The sequence below is a fragment of the Fusarium fujikuroi genome, chromosome FFUJ_chr03 (assembly GCF_900079805.1).
Source record: "Fusarium fujikuroi IMI 58289 draft genome, chromosome FFUJ_chr03".
Taxonomy (NCBI): Eukaryota; Fungi; Ascomycota; class Sordariomycetes; order Hypocreales; family Nectriaceae; genus Fusarium; species Fusarium fujikuroi.
The window spans coordinates 4,703,961-4,722,609 of record NC_036624.1 but is presented as its reverse complement, the minus strand read 5'-3'; the positions used below and the strand labels follow the sequence as shown (position 1 = coordinate 4,722,609).

The following is an 18,649-nucleotide window of genomic DNA, read 5'->3' as shown; positions in this document are numbered from 1 at the left end:
TTCTACGGCCCTAAACTCTGGATTGGTGACAGTTTAGTGTCTATGAAGGACTTCATCCAACATGTAGTCAGTCTGTATCTGGAAGGTCAAACTGTAGCATTAAAGGGGTGGCTCTGCACCAATCAAGAGAAAAGATCTGTACATGCTGTCTTTGAGTAGCGTGCCATTGGCAAATAGCTGGACACTGAAGCTATCAGACCACTTTCGCGTCCACGACTCCGGTGATCCGTTGCATGTTGGTTGGTTACATTAATCCCTGTTAATTCGGATTCTTGTGCCGAGTCACGGAGCTGATGAAGTTAATTTCTGCTTTGACTCGGCCTTTTGCGTTCACGATGATGCGATGTAGATACACTCATGTGAAACTGGGATACAGGAATTCAATTTACGTCAAATATCAATGTACGAGGTCTATCCGCTCTCCGAGACCCGGATCTTGCTCACATCCTTTTTGTCAACTTGAAGGATAACTTCAATGACCTCGGGATGAGTGTCAGCACTGCTTGTCCGTTTATAATATTGGACAGCATCAGCCCACTCTTTAGAGGCAAGTTTTTTATATCTCACTGCCTCCTCTTCCAGACTGTGGAGTACAGTTGATCCATCCTCAAGCTTCCCATTCACCACGTTTCCAAAAATGTGATAGCGGGCCCATATTGCATCTCCGAGCCTTCCGTCGCGAACGGCGTTAACGTACGAGGTGGCCCAGGGCTCAACGGGGTCGAGGCCTGTCCTGGCCAAGACTCTTTGTACCGATATATCAAGGAATAGGGTCTCCGGAGCCCGAGTCTCGTCGATGTTTAGCGCTGCGTATTTTAGTATTTGGGTACCTTCTATAGGGGTAGACAAGTAAATATACCCATATTCGTCTATACCTAATTGCCTTGGCTTCAAAAGCGTTTATTTGATGCATAAAATGAAAAGTATGGTGCTATTGGGAGACGGGTTTGTCGGTTGAGCGCCTTAAATATTTAGGCAGCAAGAGCCCGACCCACCGAGCTGATACTAAGAAGCACGTGCAAGCGCCAGTAGCTTCCACGTCATTTCCCAGAGCCCTTTCAACACTGTCACCAACAGGAAGTAGTGAACTCCCACATGAGGTATTCACTCAGCAATGAGAGATAGGACGAACTGGCTAGCTCATTTGCAGTTAATCACATAGAGAGGCTATAGTTCCAGTGCTTCAAACGGACAAACGGTGCAATAATTGACCTGTAGCCTCATTGGAGGATGTTAACTACGTAGGGTAGTGATTATGGATGCAGAAGTCTTTCAACCCTCATCACCAACAGTTAGGGCCAAAAGCGAAGATTGCCAATACTCCGCCAGTTTTTCGTAGGATAACTGCCTCAGATGGGATAAAAGCCTTGAATTATGTAACCAGAAAGAGAGATAAGTGCTGTCTTGCCTTACCAGCGTCTCAGTCCACCAACACTCACCCCTTCAATTCTTCCACTTTTGTCTTCACGAGTACTTCCATCGCTTCTCGCTCAGCTTCAGTCAACAGCTCTACTCTGGCCTTCCAGAGTTCCTCTACAGGAGTGTCTTGTTCTCTCTTCCGAAAGAGCCTTTCGTCCAGATATTTCCAATAGATAGCATCAAAGGACCAGCTCTTAGGAGCAGCATAGTTCAGCCAAAATCGACCATAAGCCCAACTCTCCCCCATCTACGCTGAAAGCGGCAAGTCTGAGCTGGTCTCTTTCTCAACTTCTTCCACAGCGGACAGCCAGGTCTCAAGTCTTTGTTCATAGGTACTCGCCCAGTCGTCAATGCCGTCATCCGACATCTCAGGCACCTCAAGTAATAACCACCATGATGGATCCAGCGTGAACTGTGATGGACCAAGGTGGGCAAACTCCCAATCTATTGCGCCGACGACATCGCTATCATCATTGATGAGTACATTCACTGGTCTGAAGTCGTCTGACCAAAGACGGAATGACCCCGAGTTGTCTGGTGACGACAGTGTCGCATTAGACAGCTCAGAAGAGGCGGACCAGTCATCGTCAGGAAGTCCGAATTTGGTGAGTCCGTTCTGCCCGGCAAGTCTGTGAAAGAGCTTCCGGGCGATATATTTTGTTCTGCAGTCGTCTTCCGATGATATCATATCGTTGTGCTGAAAAACGAGTGTCGACATCTTCCTCTCGGCAAGCATGGTGTACCACTCATCCCCCGTGCTGTATGCGGTAACTTCAGCTGGAAATACTGACGAGGGAACGTTGGAGAGCTGGAACATGTTGTTCATGTTGAGACTGATAGGTCGTCCCAAGACTTCACATGTACCTGGACTGGACTCAGCCAGAGAACCTATACACGGAAATTTCAGCTGTGCAAGCTGTAGGAAACATTCCGCCATCTTCGAATACAGATCCTTCAGATGTGTTTCCGACATTTTCGGATTCAAGATGGGCGCATCGTTGGGGTCACCACGGGGAGCTTCCAATGCATGACTCATCCCACGCCTGGTGCCAAGGTCCTTGATGATCATGTACAGCCCGATTTCTTCATCAATGCCATGATGGAATGTCTTGGAGATAAATACTTGTGTTGCTTAATACAGGCTGCTGTGGCGACCTCTGCCGTTGTCTTTTCTTCTGGGAACATCGCCTGGTCGGCACAAGGTAGCCGGACGAGAACTTGAGATGAGAGGCCTTCGACTTTGAAGTGATAGACGATATTGAAACCCCCAATGATTAACGGAGTGACTAGAGTTGCTGGTTTCCCAAAAGTTCGACTGGCAAATCCTTCAATTTTACGACAGGTAGCTGATGCTCGGACGTGTTTCAGAGCCTTTTCCCAGCGCTCATCGCTCTGGTCCCAGGCCAGATTATCGGCGTCCTGCCTGGCGTCCATGTTAGTGCTGGAGGTTTCGTGTGTGCGAATGTATATGTAAATGGCGGACTGGCTTGGTCTGGCTGAAGACAAGTGAAATGAGCGCCATCAAGCGATTGATGAGGTGGGTGAACTGTGGAGACGGCTCGCGTAAGGGTGGGGAAATGTGACTCAAGGGAAACGATGTACTCTCTCTCACAACAGTAGCATCACGCAAGGGTTTTATCGTGATAATCGGAAACGGCATTTCTAGGCGACACTAGCAGATGTGGATAGGCAAACAAGAATATAGCCACTTAATTGGATATGTGGCCACTATGGAATATACATAACCGAGATGGCTGCAAGGTGGATATACTGTAGTTTAAACTCATCCAGTTGAGAGCCTGATGATATGTTATTAGATAAAGGTACTTGCGCAGTGGTTTCTAAATTACTACGGAGTAGAAGGACGGTATAAATCAGGCTCTCATCTAAATCCATGTCTTATCACTCCGCATGAAATCCTTCACTGTAGCACCAATCACACCGAAACCTTTCAGCCTCACGCTTACACTATCCCTCAAGCTGAACTCCAGTACAACCTTGCCACCTCGCTTTGCATACCTATCAACTAACCCCTCCGCTGGTCCCTCATCTCAGGCAATCCCAAGCCACCCATGTACTGGGAATGATACAGCTCCTGTGGCGACCGCTGCGGCGACGTATGCATCTCATAAGCAAATTGAGTGTTGGCCAACTCAGGCATGGGAGACGGATATGCAGGCGGCTGGGAATACTCGCTTCGGCTGGGACTCGAGGCCCAAGTGTCGCGTGCCCCAGCCGGCGTTGGGGGCGAGGACATGAAAGGAGGTGGTGGCTTCTGTGCCGTTGCAGGGGCTTCACTGTTGGCTGCATAAAATTGGCTAGGCTGCGTCTGATTTGCAGTCTTGCGTCGTCGCCTCCACAGGAAAAAAGCAAGCAGGGCGATCAATACCAAGCCCAGGCCGCCGCCAACGGCTGCACCGATAATAGTGCCTTTGGATGCGCCGCCATCGTTGGAGCCTGATTCTGAAGAGCTTGATGCTGTTCCTGTAGGCCCTACGGTGACGGTGGATTGACCTTGAACAAAAACCGTGACGGTCTGTTTATGTGTTGTGATCGAGGTTGAGTACTTGGTTGTCCATTCTGTCTTTGTTTCTGTGTCGGTAATTGTTGTCGTCGCTTCTTTCGTCTCGTAGACTGTTTCCGTGTCTGTGGCTCGTCTGTGGATGGGGATTCCTCGTCGAGCGAGACCGTCAGCTAGCGCATTGAGGCTTGCAGCTGGTCTGAGGAAGACCGGCTGTATTGCCTTGGTTGCGGGGGCTTCGCGACTGAGGCGTTTATGAGGAGCCGGAGGGATAAATCGCTTATGTTTTCTGTCCGAATCTGTAGCCGTATCCTCCCTGGTAGCTTCATCATCTGTAGGGCCTCGGGATACCGTCACAAGTACGGTGGTCTCTATGGTCGACACAGTTTTTACGGTCGTTGTGCCATCTGTCGTAACGGTCTCGGTGTCGGTTTCGGTCGCCCACGAAGTCGTTGTCTCGGTCACAGTTGCCCTGTATAATGTCAGCTGCGTATCAATCGAATGTAAAAAGGCGGCCTCACGTGGGATTGACGCATGTTCGGGCATTATTGTCGCACTTCTGGTCTTCATCGCAGCACTAACGAGATCAACAATGGTCAAGATAACCTGACCATGACTTACATATGGCTTCCCGACGGAAGGATTGCAGCATGTCGCATCAGGATCGCAACAAGCTCCCCAACCTGGATCTTTTGAAGTTCCGCAACAACTCTGTCCTTCAAGACAGCAGTTACCTCCAGGATCTGCTCGGCAACACGCCCTGTTGTCACCACAGCACCATCCATTGGCTTGGGTACCGCAGCATTGAGGGGCAGCTTCCGGGCATCCGTTGTCGTTTCCAAAGCATTTTACGAGTTGATCTTGGCGACGACCAAGAGGAAGATCCCAAGTCGGCAGTTGGGAGGCCAAGGGGGCGAATTCCAGTCGCTTGATCGCGCCTGGTCTAGTCCACTCTTGTACAAAGAGTTTGACTTCTTCAGGGTTTGTAATGTTGAGATATTGAATGCATTGCTCAAGGTAAGTGGGAGAGGTTGAGACAATCAGGCTTGGTAAACAAGCAAAAGTCCATAAAAGCCATCCTAGACGCATCATTTTGAAGTCGTAGACCGCTGTCTTGAGTAGATTGAAGGAAAAGAACAAGAGATTTTAGCGGAAACCGAAGATTGGTGCAACCCAAGTTTATGCTGCATTTTTTTCTCTTGAGCCGCCATCCTTGCTATGATAGCCCTGGAGCTTCATCTCCCACCGACGCCACGCATAGAGATATCACACCGGTAATGCAACTAGTGAACGCCTGCATGCTGGCGCGATAAGAGCAAGCGCTTACCCTGCCCGAAACATTATACCAACGGCCAATAAAAGAGTCAAGTTGAGAGCCTGATTGAGGTTGCATATAGGAGTAAGACTAAGGGAGACAGGGGAAGTGAAATCCATTCGAGTTTCAACCAGCACATCGAGGTGGAGCTTACATTCTGCCTTCCTTATCGATGAATAAAGGCAACTTGGATGCAAACATGAGGAAACGAAAATGAACATTGATCTTTTGTTTTGGAATTAAAGCTACAAGTTGTAGCACCATGATTCCTTGACCTCAAAGGCCCAGTTAGCTACAAATTGTAACAGCATGTTTAACACATTTAAATGAGAGACTCATGTTAGCCAATTAGACTCCGTGATCTTATCATATGAGTAAGCACAGCACTAGTATCCTGAAGATTCTCATGGTAACGTCAACCTACCAGCAGCTTACCTTTCCTGGGCTATACTAGATATGGCACATCTCAGCTTACAAGCGGAATTTCGTTTAGCGCTTACCCGACCATATAAAGCCATCGCTGGGCGCTTGCGCGAAGTTCAACCATCTGAAAACTCCTGTTATCTCACCTTCATCTTACTGAATCGGCAAAATGGCAGAGAACAAGCCCGTCATCGCCATCGTTCCTGGCGGTTACTGCAGTCCTGAAGTCTACCAGCCCGTTGCCAACATTTTGGAGCAAGACGGGTTCAACGTCATCGTCCCGAGATTAACCGTCACTAAAACCCTCACCTCCAGAGATCCCGCAACCCCTGAGTTCAAAGAATTGGCCAACAAGAGTCTGCTCGATGACGTTGAAGAAATCCACAGCCGTCTGGCTTCCGAGTTCGAAAAAGGGTCTGAGGTTGTGATCTTTGGGCATAGCTACGGAAGTCTCCCTGCTCTACTCGCCATCGAAGGGCAGACGATTGCAGAACGCAAAACCAAGGGACTTTCTGGTGGTATCAAGGGATATGTCGCTGTCGCAGGGTTTGCATATGCACAGAAAGGGAAGAACGCTAGAGGCGACACGGAGCCAGCGCCGCCAATGCCGTATTTCGAGCACGAGGCATGTCAATCACCTACCCTGCATCAAACTCCATAGGTGCTAATTAATTTAGGATGGGGTCTTTCACATGACAGAGGTCGCAAAGCCACTCTTCTTTAGCGATCTCCCCCCCGAGAAGCAAGATGAAGCTTGGAAGCTGGTCCTAGGAAGTCAAAGCCAGAAGAGTCTTGGCCACGTATCGGACTTTATCAACTCTGACGTCACGGTTCCCAAGACATATATTTTGTGCGAAAAGGATCAGACTGTTCCTCCAGAGTTACAGGAGATGCTTATTCAGGCTGGGGGTTTTGAGAAGGTAGAGAAGCTGTCGTCAGGTCATTTTCCGTTTGTGAGCATTCCTCAAGAGACGGCCGAGCTATTTGCACAAATTGCCCTGAGATGAATGGAGGCAAGTTGTCGGAAGGGTTGGATAACTCTAGATTATGAGATTTGAATACTAGATGTTTGTTTAATTGGGGCGATTATTGATTTGACCGGCTTCATGAGAACAGGGTAACTATTTGCGCGTATATGCAATATTGTCTTCTTTCCCGTTCTGCTGCCTAGGGGTCTTTCACCCTGGTTTTAAGCTACCGATTCTCATTTCAATAAGGCTCACCGGATGTACGGGATGTTCCGTTTCATCAATCCACTTTCCCATCCGATGTCTAGAGTGGCCAAGGTACGAGCTCGGAAACATCATTGTTTCATTTACGTCGCATATCGATCTCTTCCCATTCTTTCATGACATGGGACGATCGGATCTGGATATCTTCCAATGATCGGTCGCCCTACAAATTAGCAGTAATGAATGCCACTGGTATTTATACGACCACCGCGACCGCTGTAACGAAGCTAACGAAATTAAGGGCCGTACAAGGCTAAACTGGCTTGTCACTGACGGAAATAATTTCTCCACCATAGTCGTACTTTGGACTTAACTGAAACAAGGAGCTAAATAACTTCGCATAGGGCAGTTTCTCCGAGGAATAATCCGACGAATCCGCGCATCCCTTTACTTTGAGACTATATTTCAGATGATGGTTTCACCTAAAATGAGACTGGTTCTCCAGTCTAACTCTTGGCTTCATCGACTATCGCCACCATGAAGTTCACCCTCTGCCTCAGTGCGCTCACAGCGCTTTTCACTTCCGTGACCGCCCAAAAAGTCTCCGGTGCAGCACAAGGTTTCGCCCAAGGTGTCACAGGCGGTGGCTCCGCTGCAGCAGTTACGCCGAAGAATATTCAAGAGCTGGTAACTTATCTCACCGACAAGACGCCCCGCGTTGTTGTGCTTGACCGAACGTATGACTTTATCGGTTCAGAAGGCACTGTTAAAGAGAAGGGATGTGCGCCGTGGAAGACTGGTGCGGGATGTCAGTTGGCTATCAACGCAGCTGGGAACTGGTGCGGTAACAATCCCAAGGTTGATGTTACGTATAGCAAGGCTGGAACGAGTGGGATTAATGTCGCTTCTGATAAGACGATTATCGGAGTTGGGAACAAGGGTATTATCAAGGGGAAGGGATTGCGGTTTGTTAATGTCATGAACATTATCGTTCAAAACATTCGTACGTTACTCACACCTACAGTTTGTCAGCTCGCTAACACGTTTGCTTGCAGATATCACGAACCTGAACCCTCAGTATGTCTGGGGTGGTGACGCCTTCACCTTCTCCGGCACCAGCAAGATCTGGGTTGATCACTGCACCGTAAGCTGATCTGTTCATACAAGTCACAGCATTGCTAACCTTTCTAGACATCGCTGCTTGGCCGTCAGCACTACGTCTTTGGCCGTGACAAGAGCACTGGCATAACCCTTTCCAACAATCACATCGATGGTCATACACAGTGGTCCGCTGGCTGCGACGGTTACCACTACTGGACCATTGAGATGGTCGGCCAAGGCGACCAGATTACCCTTCAGAGTATACCTCTCCCACTATCCTAACGAAGATCTCTACTGACATCTTTCAGACAACCTCATCGAGCACACCTCAGGCCGTGGCCCAGCCCTCTCAGCAACCACATTCCTTCACGCCGTCAACAACGTCTGGCGCGACATCAACGGTCACGCCATCGAAGGCGACACCGCCGGCAAGGGTCTTTTTGAAGGCAATGTCTTCCAGAACGTCAAACAGGTTGTCGTCCCCGACTTCAAGGGCCAACTCAACAGTTGTCCTGATAACGCTGCTGCTAGCGCTACCCAACAGTACCTCGGCCGCGTGTGCCAGGGTAACATTTTCATTTCATCTGGTGCATTTAACAGAAAGGATACCGGCTTTATGTCGGAGTTCAAGGGACTTCCTATTGCGAGGTCGACGCAGGCTACTACCGCTCAGAGCAAGGTTCCGGGTAATGCTGGTTTTGGAAGGATCTGATAATGTCGTATTAAGACTTTGATGCGATTTGCTCTATCGCAAACCATGCTGACGTGAGATTTTCGGGCCGCGATGTGCGTGGCTATAAACATTTTAACAGCGCTTCGCAGTATATATCATTCTTTCTGTACATTATCATCATTCAATTCATTAAAACTATGGGTTCTTTCCACTCAATGTCAGATGACATTATATACCCCACGCACATGATAGACAATGCGTCCGTCCTCAAGTTCCTTATCATGGCATGGACCATGCGCTTCAATGATGTCTTGAACGCGGACAAGCTTCACAAATCGCTAGCGGAGTTACTCAGTGTTGGTGACTGGAAGAAACTTGGTGGAAGATTGACAATTGGGCATAACAAACGAGGAGCTCTCGAGGTTCATGTTCCGACTACTTATACAAATGAACAGCCCGCCGTGTCTTACTCGCACCAACATTACGATATCAGCATCGAAGAGCATAAAGTCGCAAACATGTTACCGAAAGCGACTAGTCGACCGTCAACCTTCCCAGGAGCATTGGGGCCTCGGGACTTTGGTATACCTCCCGGTGCACCTACATCGCTGAAGGATTATACCAGTCGGGATGTCCCAATGATAGGTCTTCACATCGTCACATTCCAAGACGCGACAACTGTTACTATAACGTGGCCGCATGTCCTGTTTGATGCAGTTGGATTCTCCCACCTGATCGAAGCTTGGTCAGCCGTACTCGCTGGCCATAAGGATCGTGTCCCAAAGGTCATTGGTGCAAAGCAAGATGTTCTTTACGATCTTGGAGATGTGACCCAATCTGAACCTCAGGATGCAGCCAGTGAAGCTCGAATTCTTTCTGGTATAGCGTTCATACTGTTCGTCATTCGGATGCTCTGGGTCATATGCACTCAACCGACCGTGGAAAGCCGCATCATCTGCCTGCCGAAAGACGTGGTAGACAGGCTACATGAGCGAGCGCTGGACGATATCAAAGAGGAAAACTCGGACGTGGATGATCCATGGGTCAGTCCGAGTGATGCCATCTTGGCATGGCTCACCCGTGCACTGGTCGATCCATCCCAAGCACCCCGCCCAATGAGCATGACAACTCCGATCGACGCAAGAACCCGATTACCTAAACTTCAAAACGTGGACGGTGTCTACGTTCAGAACATGATCCTGGGGTCCTTCGTCAACATCACACCGGACGATCTTCGCAGGCCATTGGGAAAGCAAGCGCTCGTGAGCCGCCGAGGCTTGTTGCAGCAACTGGAGGAGCCGAACTTGGTAGGTATCCTACAACTCTTTCGCAAACGATGGGATGTCGGCAAAACAAGAGCGCCAATCTTCGCTGCGCCTGGTAGCCAACTTTTGGTTACCAACAACAGGCTCAAAATCGATCTCTTTACAGCTGCAGACTTTGGACCAGCTGTGATTCAAGCTGGTAAAGACCAACAGAGGAAAACCCGCCCAGGCAGACCGGTTCATCATTATGCCTCATCGTTGAATCCGGGCATTACAATGAGGAATTTTGTTAATATTCATACGAGAGATGTCGATGGTCATTATTGGTTATCTGGCTTCTTCACACCGCGGCAGTGGTCAAGGGTCGAGGAAAGGTTTCAAGAATTACTGTAAAATTGGATAACGAGAAACGGGAATGAATATCTTCAGAACTGCGGTTGAAAGATCGACTCATTAAACAAGTCCTTTTGTGCTCAATGATGGTGTGACTGCACACAAGTCCCACGAGTCTGAAGCCGCTGGACAGATCTCTTTCCCTCCTCCGACAAATCCCTCCCCTGAATGCCCCCAACACTCCGCCTCTTAATCATCTTGCCAACATCATCATCATTCGCAAACTTGGCCTTAACACCGTTCTTGAAGTCAACCTCATCAGCGATGTACACAACCTCACCGCCAACCATCGTCAGCAGGGTCTTTTGTCTAGCGATATGCTCTTCTGGAACTTCAAAGTAATTTGCTTTGAGTACAATAGCATCTGCAAGCTTTCCAACTTCAAGAGAACCGATGTAGGCATCGGCGCGGAGGAAGCGAGCGCTTTCGGTCGTGATGGCGCGAATGGCTTGGTCGCGTGTCAGAGTCAGACCTGGAAGACCGTTGCCGTTGTAGGGAGCTCCTTGTGAAGCAGGAGAATTGGGGTTCTTGGGATCGCCTGAGCGTGTGACGCCTGCTTTGATGGCAAGCCACTCATCCAGAGGATCAATCTATCGCTGCCATTAGTTTTAATACCGTTGATACAGTTTATGTTCACATACCGGCCAGTCGCTGCCATAGACAATAGCAGACCCAAACTTGGCAAGTTCTCCAAAAGCTTCCATGTAGTGCGATCGCCTAGGGCCCATGCTCTTTACACCATTTGGAAGCCAAACGGAACTAGCCTGTGACCACTGAAAACTCATGATGGGATCGGCCTTGAGTTCGGCGAAGCGAGGCCAATCCGAAGAGTCAGTTACTTCGTTGTGCGCGAATCCCACCCGGTAATCACGTAGTTTGGGGTTCTTATGACGGAGCTCCTCGAGGGCATCGAGAGCTGTCCGAACAGCTAGATCTCCGTCCACATGGATCTGAGCGTCAATGTTGTTCTTGAACAGTTTTGTGAGGGTCAGACTCAAAAGCTCTCTATCCCAGTAGGTTTTAGGTCCGAAGTCTGACTTAGGTGCCCACATAGAAGTGTTGACCACAGGTTGAAAGTATGGCTCGATGAGAGATCCGGTATTCGCGGGGTATAATAGAACGCCATCCATGAACATCTTGACAGCGTGCCACTTCATAGATGGCTTGGGGCTTAACTCCGCCTTGTCATTCCACATCGAAGTGACGTTGACCACGTCCTTAACAAGATCATCAATTCCCGCAGTGTTGTTGGGTGGCTGCACGAGATAGTCGAAAAAGCCACGAGCTGTTAGGCCTCCCTCCTTCTTAATGGCCGCAAACGCAAGAGCTGTATCCTCGCTGGACGCAGCCTCTTGGAAACTTGTAACGCCTTCCTCGCGGAGAAGCTTCAACGCAGCTCTGGCAGATCGGATGTTATCTTCGGCTGTTGGTGGCGCGGGACCTGCTAATAAACTTGTCGCTGAATCTTGTAAGATCCCTGAAAGTTCTTGACTTCCCGGGAGTCGTTCAAATTTGCCGTTTTTTGGATCTTTTGTCTTGCTAGTGAGGGATGATACCTTCAATGCAGCTGAGTTCACCCAGAAGGTATGCGAATCAGCTGACGCGACAAGGATAGGTCTTTTTGTCTTCAGCTTATCCAGGTCCTTCTTCGTAACGCCGCCGGTATCGTCTACCAACGCATAGTAGTCAAGCGAGATAACCTCTAGCCAATCTTTTTCAGACTTGTCCTTATCATCATCAAGACAACTCTGGATTTTCTCGAGGACTTTACTAAGTCCCAAGGGCTGGAAGTTCATGTTGCACTTGAGAAGACCAGCTCCGCCACTAAGAGGATGCATATGGGCGTCCACGAGGCCAGGCATCATCATTCGGCCTTCAAGGTTGAAGACCGAGGTATTTTTAGTGATGTATGACTGGATGCCTTTCTCATCGCCTAGGAAGGTGATGTATCCATCTTTGACGGCGAGAGCGGAGTATTTTGTGGAGAGGAGGTCAAGTGAGTAGATGGAGCCATTGTGAAAGACGGTGTCTGCGATGGTTGTCTTGTTGCTCGACTTCTTGGAGGTAGCTGAGCCTGGGGAAATGAGAAGAGCTGCTCCCAGAAGCAGGCTAGAGACCGAACCTGGAGCTTTCATCGCGTTGTTTGAGAACTGAAATTATGACGAGCTGGGTTGGTATCTATTGCATTCTATAGTACTATCCGGACAGCCTTATATAGTTATTCTACCTGTCTAAGCGTAAGTCTTGGTTGTTACGTCTTCACCTGCCAAATTGACAAGCGATATCAGATCGTATACTAGAGTCGGCTCCCGCTTCCATAATGGATCTAGACGCGGGAGATAGATTGAGTTATGCTTGATGATAGGCTTGTTCGTAATTTTGCACAAGCCAGGGCACACGATCGTGACCATCTTATCAAGCCCCCTTGTCACAATCCCTGGGTTTGCGGGGAAGTCGCTTGGACTATCCTTTTTGGTTATAGGTAATCGTACGCCCCAACGACTTGGTGTCTTCGACTATTGATCTAGACTACACAGTTCCTGCCAAGCAAGCCGCTTTCATCTTAGCGTTTTCATTCATCTTGAAAGCCTTGAGAAGAAAGGTGAGATACTCGGTGCGGCTTCATTCTTGCGCGACGTAAGTTTGGCTTGATCAGATTAATCGCTTTGACTTGAATAACTGGTTATAGTGGTATGGCACGCAGTCAATTTGAAGTCTATACGAATGATTCAACGTTCAAGAAACAGAGTCACATTGATGGTAACTTAATCGAGTCTGCCAAATTGAGTTCAAAGACCCTTGCTCTTCCTCGGCATCGGTAAGAATTAGTGCGTGATCAAGCGATTAAGCATTGATCACCCCCACCAAATCGCTGAGGCTATGCTACAATCCGTCAGAGATGAGCTCTAATATTGCCAGCAAATGATTATTGCAATCAATTGGCCTCTTTCATCCTAGCGCAGTAACGGCCTCGGATTTGTTATCATGACTTCGCTGACGGTTGTTAATTGGCGGTTCGCGCTTCTCGATCCCATGACATCACAGACCAAGCTTATCGCTATTGGGTTAAGCATACTTAAAACAGTGTTTTAGCCTCAAAGAGATGATTATCATAATTAGAATTATTCCTAGTTTATGACGTGTGTAACTCTGGTTCTCTCCAAGACAAGAATTCATGGCCAGGATATCGAGAGCAGATTTCTTAGCTACAGTAAAACTGTGAGCCCGCCGTTAAATCACCACATAGAACTTAGAAGCTGTAGGCTGAATAGACTCGCAGCTAAAGCCCAGGCTTCACAACTATCCTCATGGGTTTGTTAATTTTGCATTTATTTCCGTATTTCTCTCGCTCGAGATAGATCAGGTGACAGCATCTGTTGAGTTAACCCAATATTTCTCGGTCTTTTGTCCGATATGCAGTTCGCTTGCTCTCCGCATTGCCGATCAGAATGTTCATTTTGCCTAATGTTAATAATCAACTTGATTGGCCGGACGGGAATACTTGCATCGTTTACCGTTGCATTCTAACCCCAATTCGCGTGTCGAGATAGGAAAGCTCGGAAGTTACATCACAAAAGTACCTCGGCATGCTGTTGAGACTGTCTCGATGACTACTTCTGGCTCCGAGAGTGAGGTTCTGCAAGCGGTCGAGTACCGTGAGAGTCAATACCAGTGCAGCAAAACTGCTGATGGGGTCATAAGATCGACCATCCATTTTGCATCGCTTTCCATTGTCCCATTAGTCGCTACAACATCTACCTCGCTTCGACGAGATCTGGCTCATATCAAATCCCAACCTATAGATAAGAGAACATGCAACTGCATCGAACTCCGTGATCATATCTCCGCCGGTGCAGCCTAATACCACCCTCGCTCCTAATTCGTACAACACCCATCAAACAGCGCATACGAAAAAGCAGCATCCTCTCCACAAGTGAGCGGGTCATGGTGACACCACGGGTTGTTCCCCGAGTCATAGACCTTGTTCGTGTTCATTTTACCCCAGAATCAACCCGACTCAGCTGCGGGGTAGTCTCGTCAATTGCGGGGGATGATCTACCGACTGGAAGCAATCGCCCTGTTTCTCGTTGGTCAAACTATTGGTGATGTTACATTTTTCGCTGATCTGTTACCAATTATGATGGACATTCGGTGTATTCCTTTGCCGAGACTTGTGCCGGGTTTGCTCTTTTCTCCTCTGGGGGGCTTAATATACCGTCATCGTAGCTGAAATCTTGGTCCTTTCCTCCTCCAACTCGCCCTCTCTTCCACCAAAGTAGTGCTCGTCTTTTGCCACCTGGTATTCTCGCAAAGCAGCATGGACACAGGCAAAGCGTCCGTCCAAATGGACGAAGGCGATACCCCCGCCGCCGGTCGTGAGCAAAATCTCGAGTCATGGGACTTTAATGCCCAAACCGAAGAATGGCGCAAAGAGTTCGACAAGAAACTCCTCCGAAAAGTCGACATGCGACTAATGCCGACTCTCGTCGTCATGTATCTCCTCAACTTTCTCGACCGCTCAAATCTCGCACAAGCCCGACAAGGATCCCTCGAAGAAGATCTCGGCATGTCAGGCACAGATTTCAACCTCGCCACGTCGATCTTCTTCGTGGGATATTTACTCATGCAACTCCCCTCCAATCTCATCCTGACAAAGCTTCGGCCGTCGCTGTACCTCAGCGCATCTTGTTGTCTCTGGGGCGTTGTGTCGACTTGTAATGCTGCTTCTGATAGCTTCACCCATTTAATTGTCATTCGGTTCTTTCTGGGTTTTGTCGAAGCGCCGTTCTTTCCCGGGGCGGTGTTCTTGATGAGCTCGTGGTATACGAGAGCTGAGCTTACTCGGCGCATTGCATGGCTTTATTCGGGGAATGCGTTGGCGAATATGTTTGGTGGAGTTTTGGGTGCTGCCATTCTCGGCGACCTCGAGGGAGCTCATGGCATTGCAGGGTGGAGGTGGCTTTTCATCATCGTGAGTGCCATCTTGACCTTGACAGGACAAAGCTAATAAATACCAGGAGGGCGTAGCCGCCATCGGATTCTCCTTCATCGCCTCCGTCGCTCTGCCCAATTACCCTCACACCACCAAATGGCTAAGCCAAGAAGAGCGCGCCTTCGCAGCATGGCGCTTGGCCCAAGATATCAACGAAGTCGACGCATACGGTGAAAAGACAATCTGGGACGGTGTCAAGATGGCTGTACGCGATTATCGACTTTACCTTTTTGTTCTTCTACAACACGTCAGCTTGATTTCTCAGACGTTTCAATATTTCTTCCCGACTATTGTTGGAACGCTTGGCTATGGAAAGATCACCACTCTATGGCTTACTGCTCCTGCTTGGGTACGTCGAACGAGGTATCAATTGACTGTCGTGATTTTGCTAACAGTTCTGGTAGTTTGCGACTTTTCTCCTCTCCGTCTGCGTCACGTTGAGCTCTGCCAAGACGAACGATAGATCACTTCATATCATTTGTCTCATGCTCGTAGCGGCTATCGGAAACGCGATTGCAGCTGGGACAACTGTTGTCGGAGCTCGCTTCTTTGCCATGTTTCTCATGCCCATGGGCTCTGTCGCTTCTTGTAAGGTCATCAATCAGCTATTCTGGAATCCTCAACTGACACTTGACAGACCAAATCATCGTATCATGGGTCGCAAACTCCTTCCCCCGTCCTCTAGTAAAACGCTCAGCCGTCATCGCCATCTGCAACATGATCGGCAACACAGCTAGTATCTACGGATCGTACATGTATCCCAGTAAAGATGGGCCCCAATACACACCAGGTGGTAGCGCCAATGCCGCGATCTGTGTTATCGTCGCTCTTCTTGCTCTTCTGCTACGATATGTTCATAAGAGAGAGAACAAGAAGTTAGATAAAGCAGAGGCAGAAGCGAATGCCGTGGCTACCAAGGATGGAAAGGTCGACATGGCTGCGGCTACGGGAACTCAACGGTCAGGTTTTAGGTATATTTACTAGATTGTGGTCTCATAACTACCACTTATACAAGATCATCCCCGATGCCTCCAGATGTCTCTTCTTTCACCGGGACTTGTACTGGCGACCGAGTGTCAGAGAGTGTTAAGAGTGACGGCGCATCAAAAGCTTCCCCAGTAATGTTTATCATAGTCACCACTCGGCTTCCATAGTGCAGCTGGCGTGTAGACCGGAATAGGTACATCAGCTAGAACACATAGTCAGCGTATATACAGTTAAAACTCATCAAGTCACTTACTTCCATAACCAGTGCTTGCCACAGCCCACGTAGGGAATGACGGAGCTGTCCAGCCAGTAGGTGTAGCGGTGACAGTGTACGTGCTGGTGTACGCGGTCGGTGCCTGGCCAGACGAAAGCGATTTGATACCATTCGCCTGTCCATAAGAATTATCGCCGTGGCCAAAGATGTTGCTGATCTTGTTGATGACTGAAGTTCCAGACTCGGTCCAAATGCTAAAGTCTTGAACCGTGACGTTGGTGGCGAATGATAGATCATTGGCTACCAAGAAGAGGGGAGGCCTTTTGGAACCATCAGCGACAGATCCTATTACATGATGGTCAGTCTTTGCAGTCTTCTCATCAACTTTGCACTTACCAGAGAAGTTCTTGAAAACAAGGTTACTTAGCGCTACAGCTCTGGTATCAGGTTCAAACGTGTTTTGCCAATACTGGTTGATATCCAAGCCATAAAGAGAAGCCTTGGATCGGAAATTCTCAAAGGTGATATTAGTGACGTGGCCAGAGCCGCCAGGATAAGTCTTTATGAAAGCAATGTTGTTTCCCTGGATAATGTTGATGTTCCGTGCATGCTAGAAGAACTTAGTCAATCCCGTTGAGTCTTACAGGTAGGACTTACTCACGATATTAGCGATGGATGCCGACACGTTGAGACTACCGATCGAGATACCGGAACCAGCTTGGTTACAAACCAAATTCTCGATAAGAGCATGGCTGGAAGGGCTCTTCACCGACACGCATTCGTCTCGGTTTGTAACCTGATTTGATAAGTACATTATCAATGAGCTTAGGCTGATGAATTCCTACCTCGATGTCGTGGATCCAATAGTTCGTGCCCACCACGTCAACACCATCATAGGAACCTAAGTTGGCCCCTCGGATGGTGAGGTGATATACCTCAAGGTTCTCAGCAAAGTCAAAGACGATGTGAAACTTTGGGCTGTCGACGAGAATGAGGTCGTGAACTGAAGTGTTAATCGGTGAAATAATTCTGACAAGACGGGGACGGAAAGTACTTTGTTGCTTGTAAGCTTTTAGTAATAATTAGATCCAAAGGAGTGACTTACTTTGCCAAGTTCCTGTAGATATAGCCCTGTCCTTGAATGGCACCCTTTCCATTCTGTGAATAAAACTCAAAGTCGACGGCTATTAGGCTGGTAAGTAAAGACGAAAGATGGGCTAGTGAGGGCATACGCACGGTTTATAATGGTGAGTCCATTCTGCAAGAATTGCCCATCACCTTCACCATTGATAGTCGCGTTCAGCAGCTCAACACCCGCAAAGCCCTGCAATACCAACTTACGATCAACAGTCCAGTTACCGCCATAGGCGAGGGTGATAAGCCCATCCAGTTGGAACGCCCAGTTCGTTCCGTTTGACAGGACCACTGAGCGTTTGATCAGATACTGGCCATCAGGGACGATCAGACGGCTTCCAGCATGCGGGAGAACGCAGGTCTTGAAGGTCTTCTCGATGGCATCTGCGATATCAGTGGAGTTGTCGTCGACAGCGCCATAGTCGAGAATGTTGCACTCGTGGGTCTTTTGGGAGAGGGCTGTGAGGGGACCGACTGGGCCGGTGAGTTGAGCGGTTGCCAGGAGGGCTGAGAACAGGCCTGTGATGAGAAGAGATTTCATCATGGAGTCACTTTATTTGGTGTGTTAAAGGTAGGCATTCCTTTAAACCTCAAAGCCTAGTCTGAAATATATACCCATCCCAAGATGTAAGTACTCATGTTCGGTTCAGTATCTACGCCGCTGGTTCAAAATCTATCAGCAATACCCATCATGAGCACGACATATTGCCTTCATCTTACATGTTCCCCTTTTGACTGAAAGGGCGTTGCCGTTATTCCGGTCAAGCTGACAGAGCAAGGTCTATCGAGACGGTGAATTCATTCTTGCCATTACATCTCGCAGCATTCAATCGCGTACACAGCTGATACCATCTCGGACCATCGCTCCTTTCCGAGACTAGAAACTGTCGTCATTATACTGAGCTTTACTCCATCCAGTGCTAGACAGCTATACATACCCAGTATGTACCAGTACAATGAGCAAGTCCTTCCCATGCCTTGGGGGTTCCTTTAAGTCGGAGCCGAATCCCTACACCTCGGCCGTTCGAACCCATGCTAT

The 18,649-nt window shown here is 48.6% G+C and overlaps 10 protein-coding genes; 5 read left to right on the top strand and 5 right to left on the bottom strand.

The window, feature by feature from the left end:
- Positions 1-411: 411 nt before the first annotated feature.
- FFUJ_03571 (uncharacterized protein) lies at positions 412-863 on the bottom strand (the record flags this gene model as incomplete). XM_023575433.1 has 2 exons in its annotated part: positions 412-806; positions 860-863. The coding sequence occupies 2 exons, from the start codon at positions 861-863 to the stop codon at positions 412-414; spliced, it is 399 nt and encodes a 132-aa protein (XP_023428865.1).
- An 803-nt stretch (positions 864-1,666) lies between these two features.
- FFUJ_03570 (uncharacterized protein) lies at positions 1,667-2,853 on the bottom strand (the record flags this gene model as incomplete). XM_023575432.1 has 2 exons in its annotated part: positions 1,667-2,527; positions 2,575-2,853. The coding sequence occupies 2 exons, from the start codon at positions 2,851-2,853 to the stop codon at positions 1,667-1,669; spliced, it is 1,140 nt and encodes a 379-aa protein (XP_023428615.1).
- Positions 2,854-3,445: 592 nt separating this feature from the next.
- FFUJ_03569 (uncharacterized protein) lies at positions 3,446-5,032 on the bottom strand (the record flags this gene model as incomplete). XM_023575431.1 has 3 exons in its annotated part: positions 3,446-4,412; positions 4,462-4,517; positions 4,562-5,032. The coding sequence occupies 3 exons, from the start codon at positions 5,030-5,032 to the stop codon at positions 3,446-3,448; spliced, it is 1,494 nt and encodes a 497-aa protein (XP_023428614.1).
- Positions 5,033-5,847: 815 nt separating this feature from the next.
- On the top strand, positions 5,848-6,339 carry FFUJ_03568 (uncharacterized protein; the record flags this gene model as incomplete). The annotated part of the gene is made up of 1 exon (XM_023575430.1): positions 5,848-6,339. The coding sequence occupies one exon, from the start codon at positions 5,848-5,850 to the stop codon at positions 6,337-6,339; it is 492 nt and encodes a 163-aa protein (XP_023428613.1).
- A 31-nt stretch (positions 6,340-6,370) lies between these two features.
- Positions 6,371-6,685, top strand: FFUJ_03567 (uncharacterized protein; the record flags this gene model as incomplete). The annotated part of the gene is made up of 1 exon (XM_023575429.1): positions 6,371-6,685. The coding sequence occupies one exon, from the start codon at positions 6,371-6,373 to the stop codon at positions 6,683-6,685; it is 315 nt and encodes a 104-aa protein (XP_023428612.1).
- Positions 6,686-7,387: 702 nt separating this feature from the next.
- FFUJ_03566 (probable pectin lyase precursor) lies at positions 7,388-8,663 on the top strand (the record flags this gene model as incomplete). XM_023575427.1 has 4 exons in its annotated part: positions 7,388-7,853; positions 7,906-7,994; positions 8,042-8,210; positions 8,260-8,663. 4 exons carry the CDS (start codon positions 7,388-7,390, stop codon positions 8,661-8,663), a joined length of 1,128 nt encoding a protein of 375 aa, XP_023428611.1.
- A 176-nt stretch (positions 8,664-8,839) lies between these two features.
- On the top strand, positions 8,840-10,282 carry FFUJ_03565 (uncharacterized protein; the record flags this gene model as incomplete). The annotated part of the gene is made up of 1 exon (XM_023575426.1): positions 8,840-10,282. One exon carries the CDS (start codon positions 8,840-8,842, stop codon positions 10,280-10,282), a length of 1,443 nt encoding a protein of 480 aa, XP_023428610.1.
- Positions 10,283-10,362: 80 nt separating this feature from the next.
- On the bottom strand, positions 10,363-12,417 carry FFUJ_03564 (uncharacterized protein; the record flags this gene model as incomplete). XM_023575425.1 has 2 exons in its annotated part: positions 10,363-10,872; positions 10,924-12,417. The coding sequence occupies 2 exons, from the start codon at positions 12,415-12,417 to the stop codon at positions 10,363-10,365; spliced, it is 2,004 nt and encodes a 667-aa protein (XP_023428609.1).
- Positions 12,418-14,600: 2,183 nt separating this feature from the next.
- Positions 14,601-16,259, top strand: FFUJ_03563 (related to putative tartrate transporter; the record flags this gene model as incomplete). XM_023575424.1 has 4 exons in its annotated part: positions 14,601-15,254; positions 15,301-15,624; positions 15,680-15,863; positions 15,913-16,259. 4 exons carry the CDS (start codon positions 14,601-14,603, stop codon positions 16,257-16,259), a joined length of 1,509 nt encoding a protein of 502 aa, XP_023428608.1.
- Positions 16,260-16,378: 119 nt separating this feature from the next.
- FFUJ_03562 (probable rhamnogalacturonase A precursor) lies at positions 16,379-18,151 on the bottom strand (the record flags this gene model as incomplete). XM_023575423.1 has 7 exons in its annotated part: positions 16,379-16,464; positions 16,516-16,821; positions 16,873-17,086; positions 17,138-17,272; positions 17,322-17,529; positions 17,582-17,660; positions 17,713-18,151. 7 exons carry the CDS (start codon positions 18,149-18,151, stop codon positions 16,379-16,381), a joined length of 1,467 nt encoding a protein of 488 aa, XP_023428607.1.
- Positions 18,152-18,649: the final 498 nt, after the last annotated feature.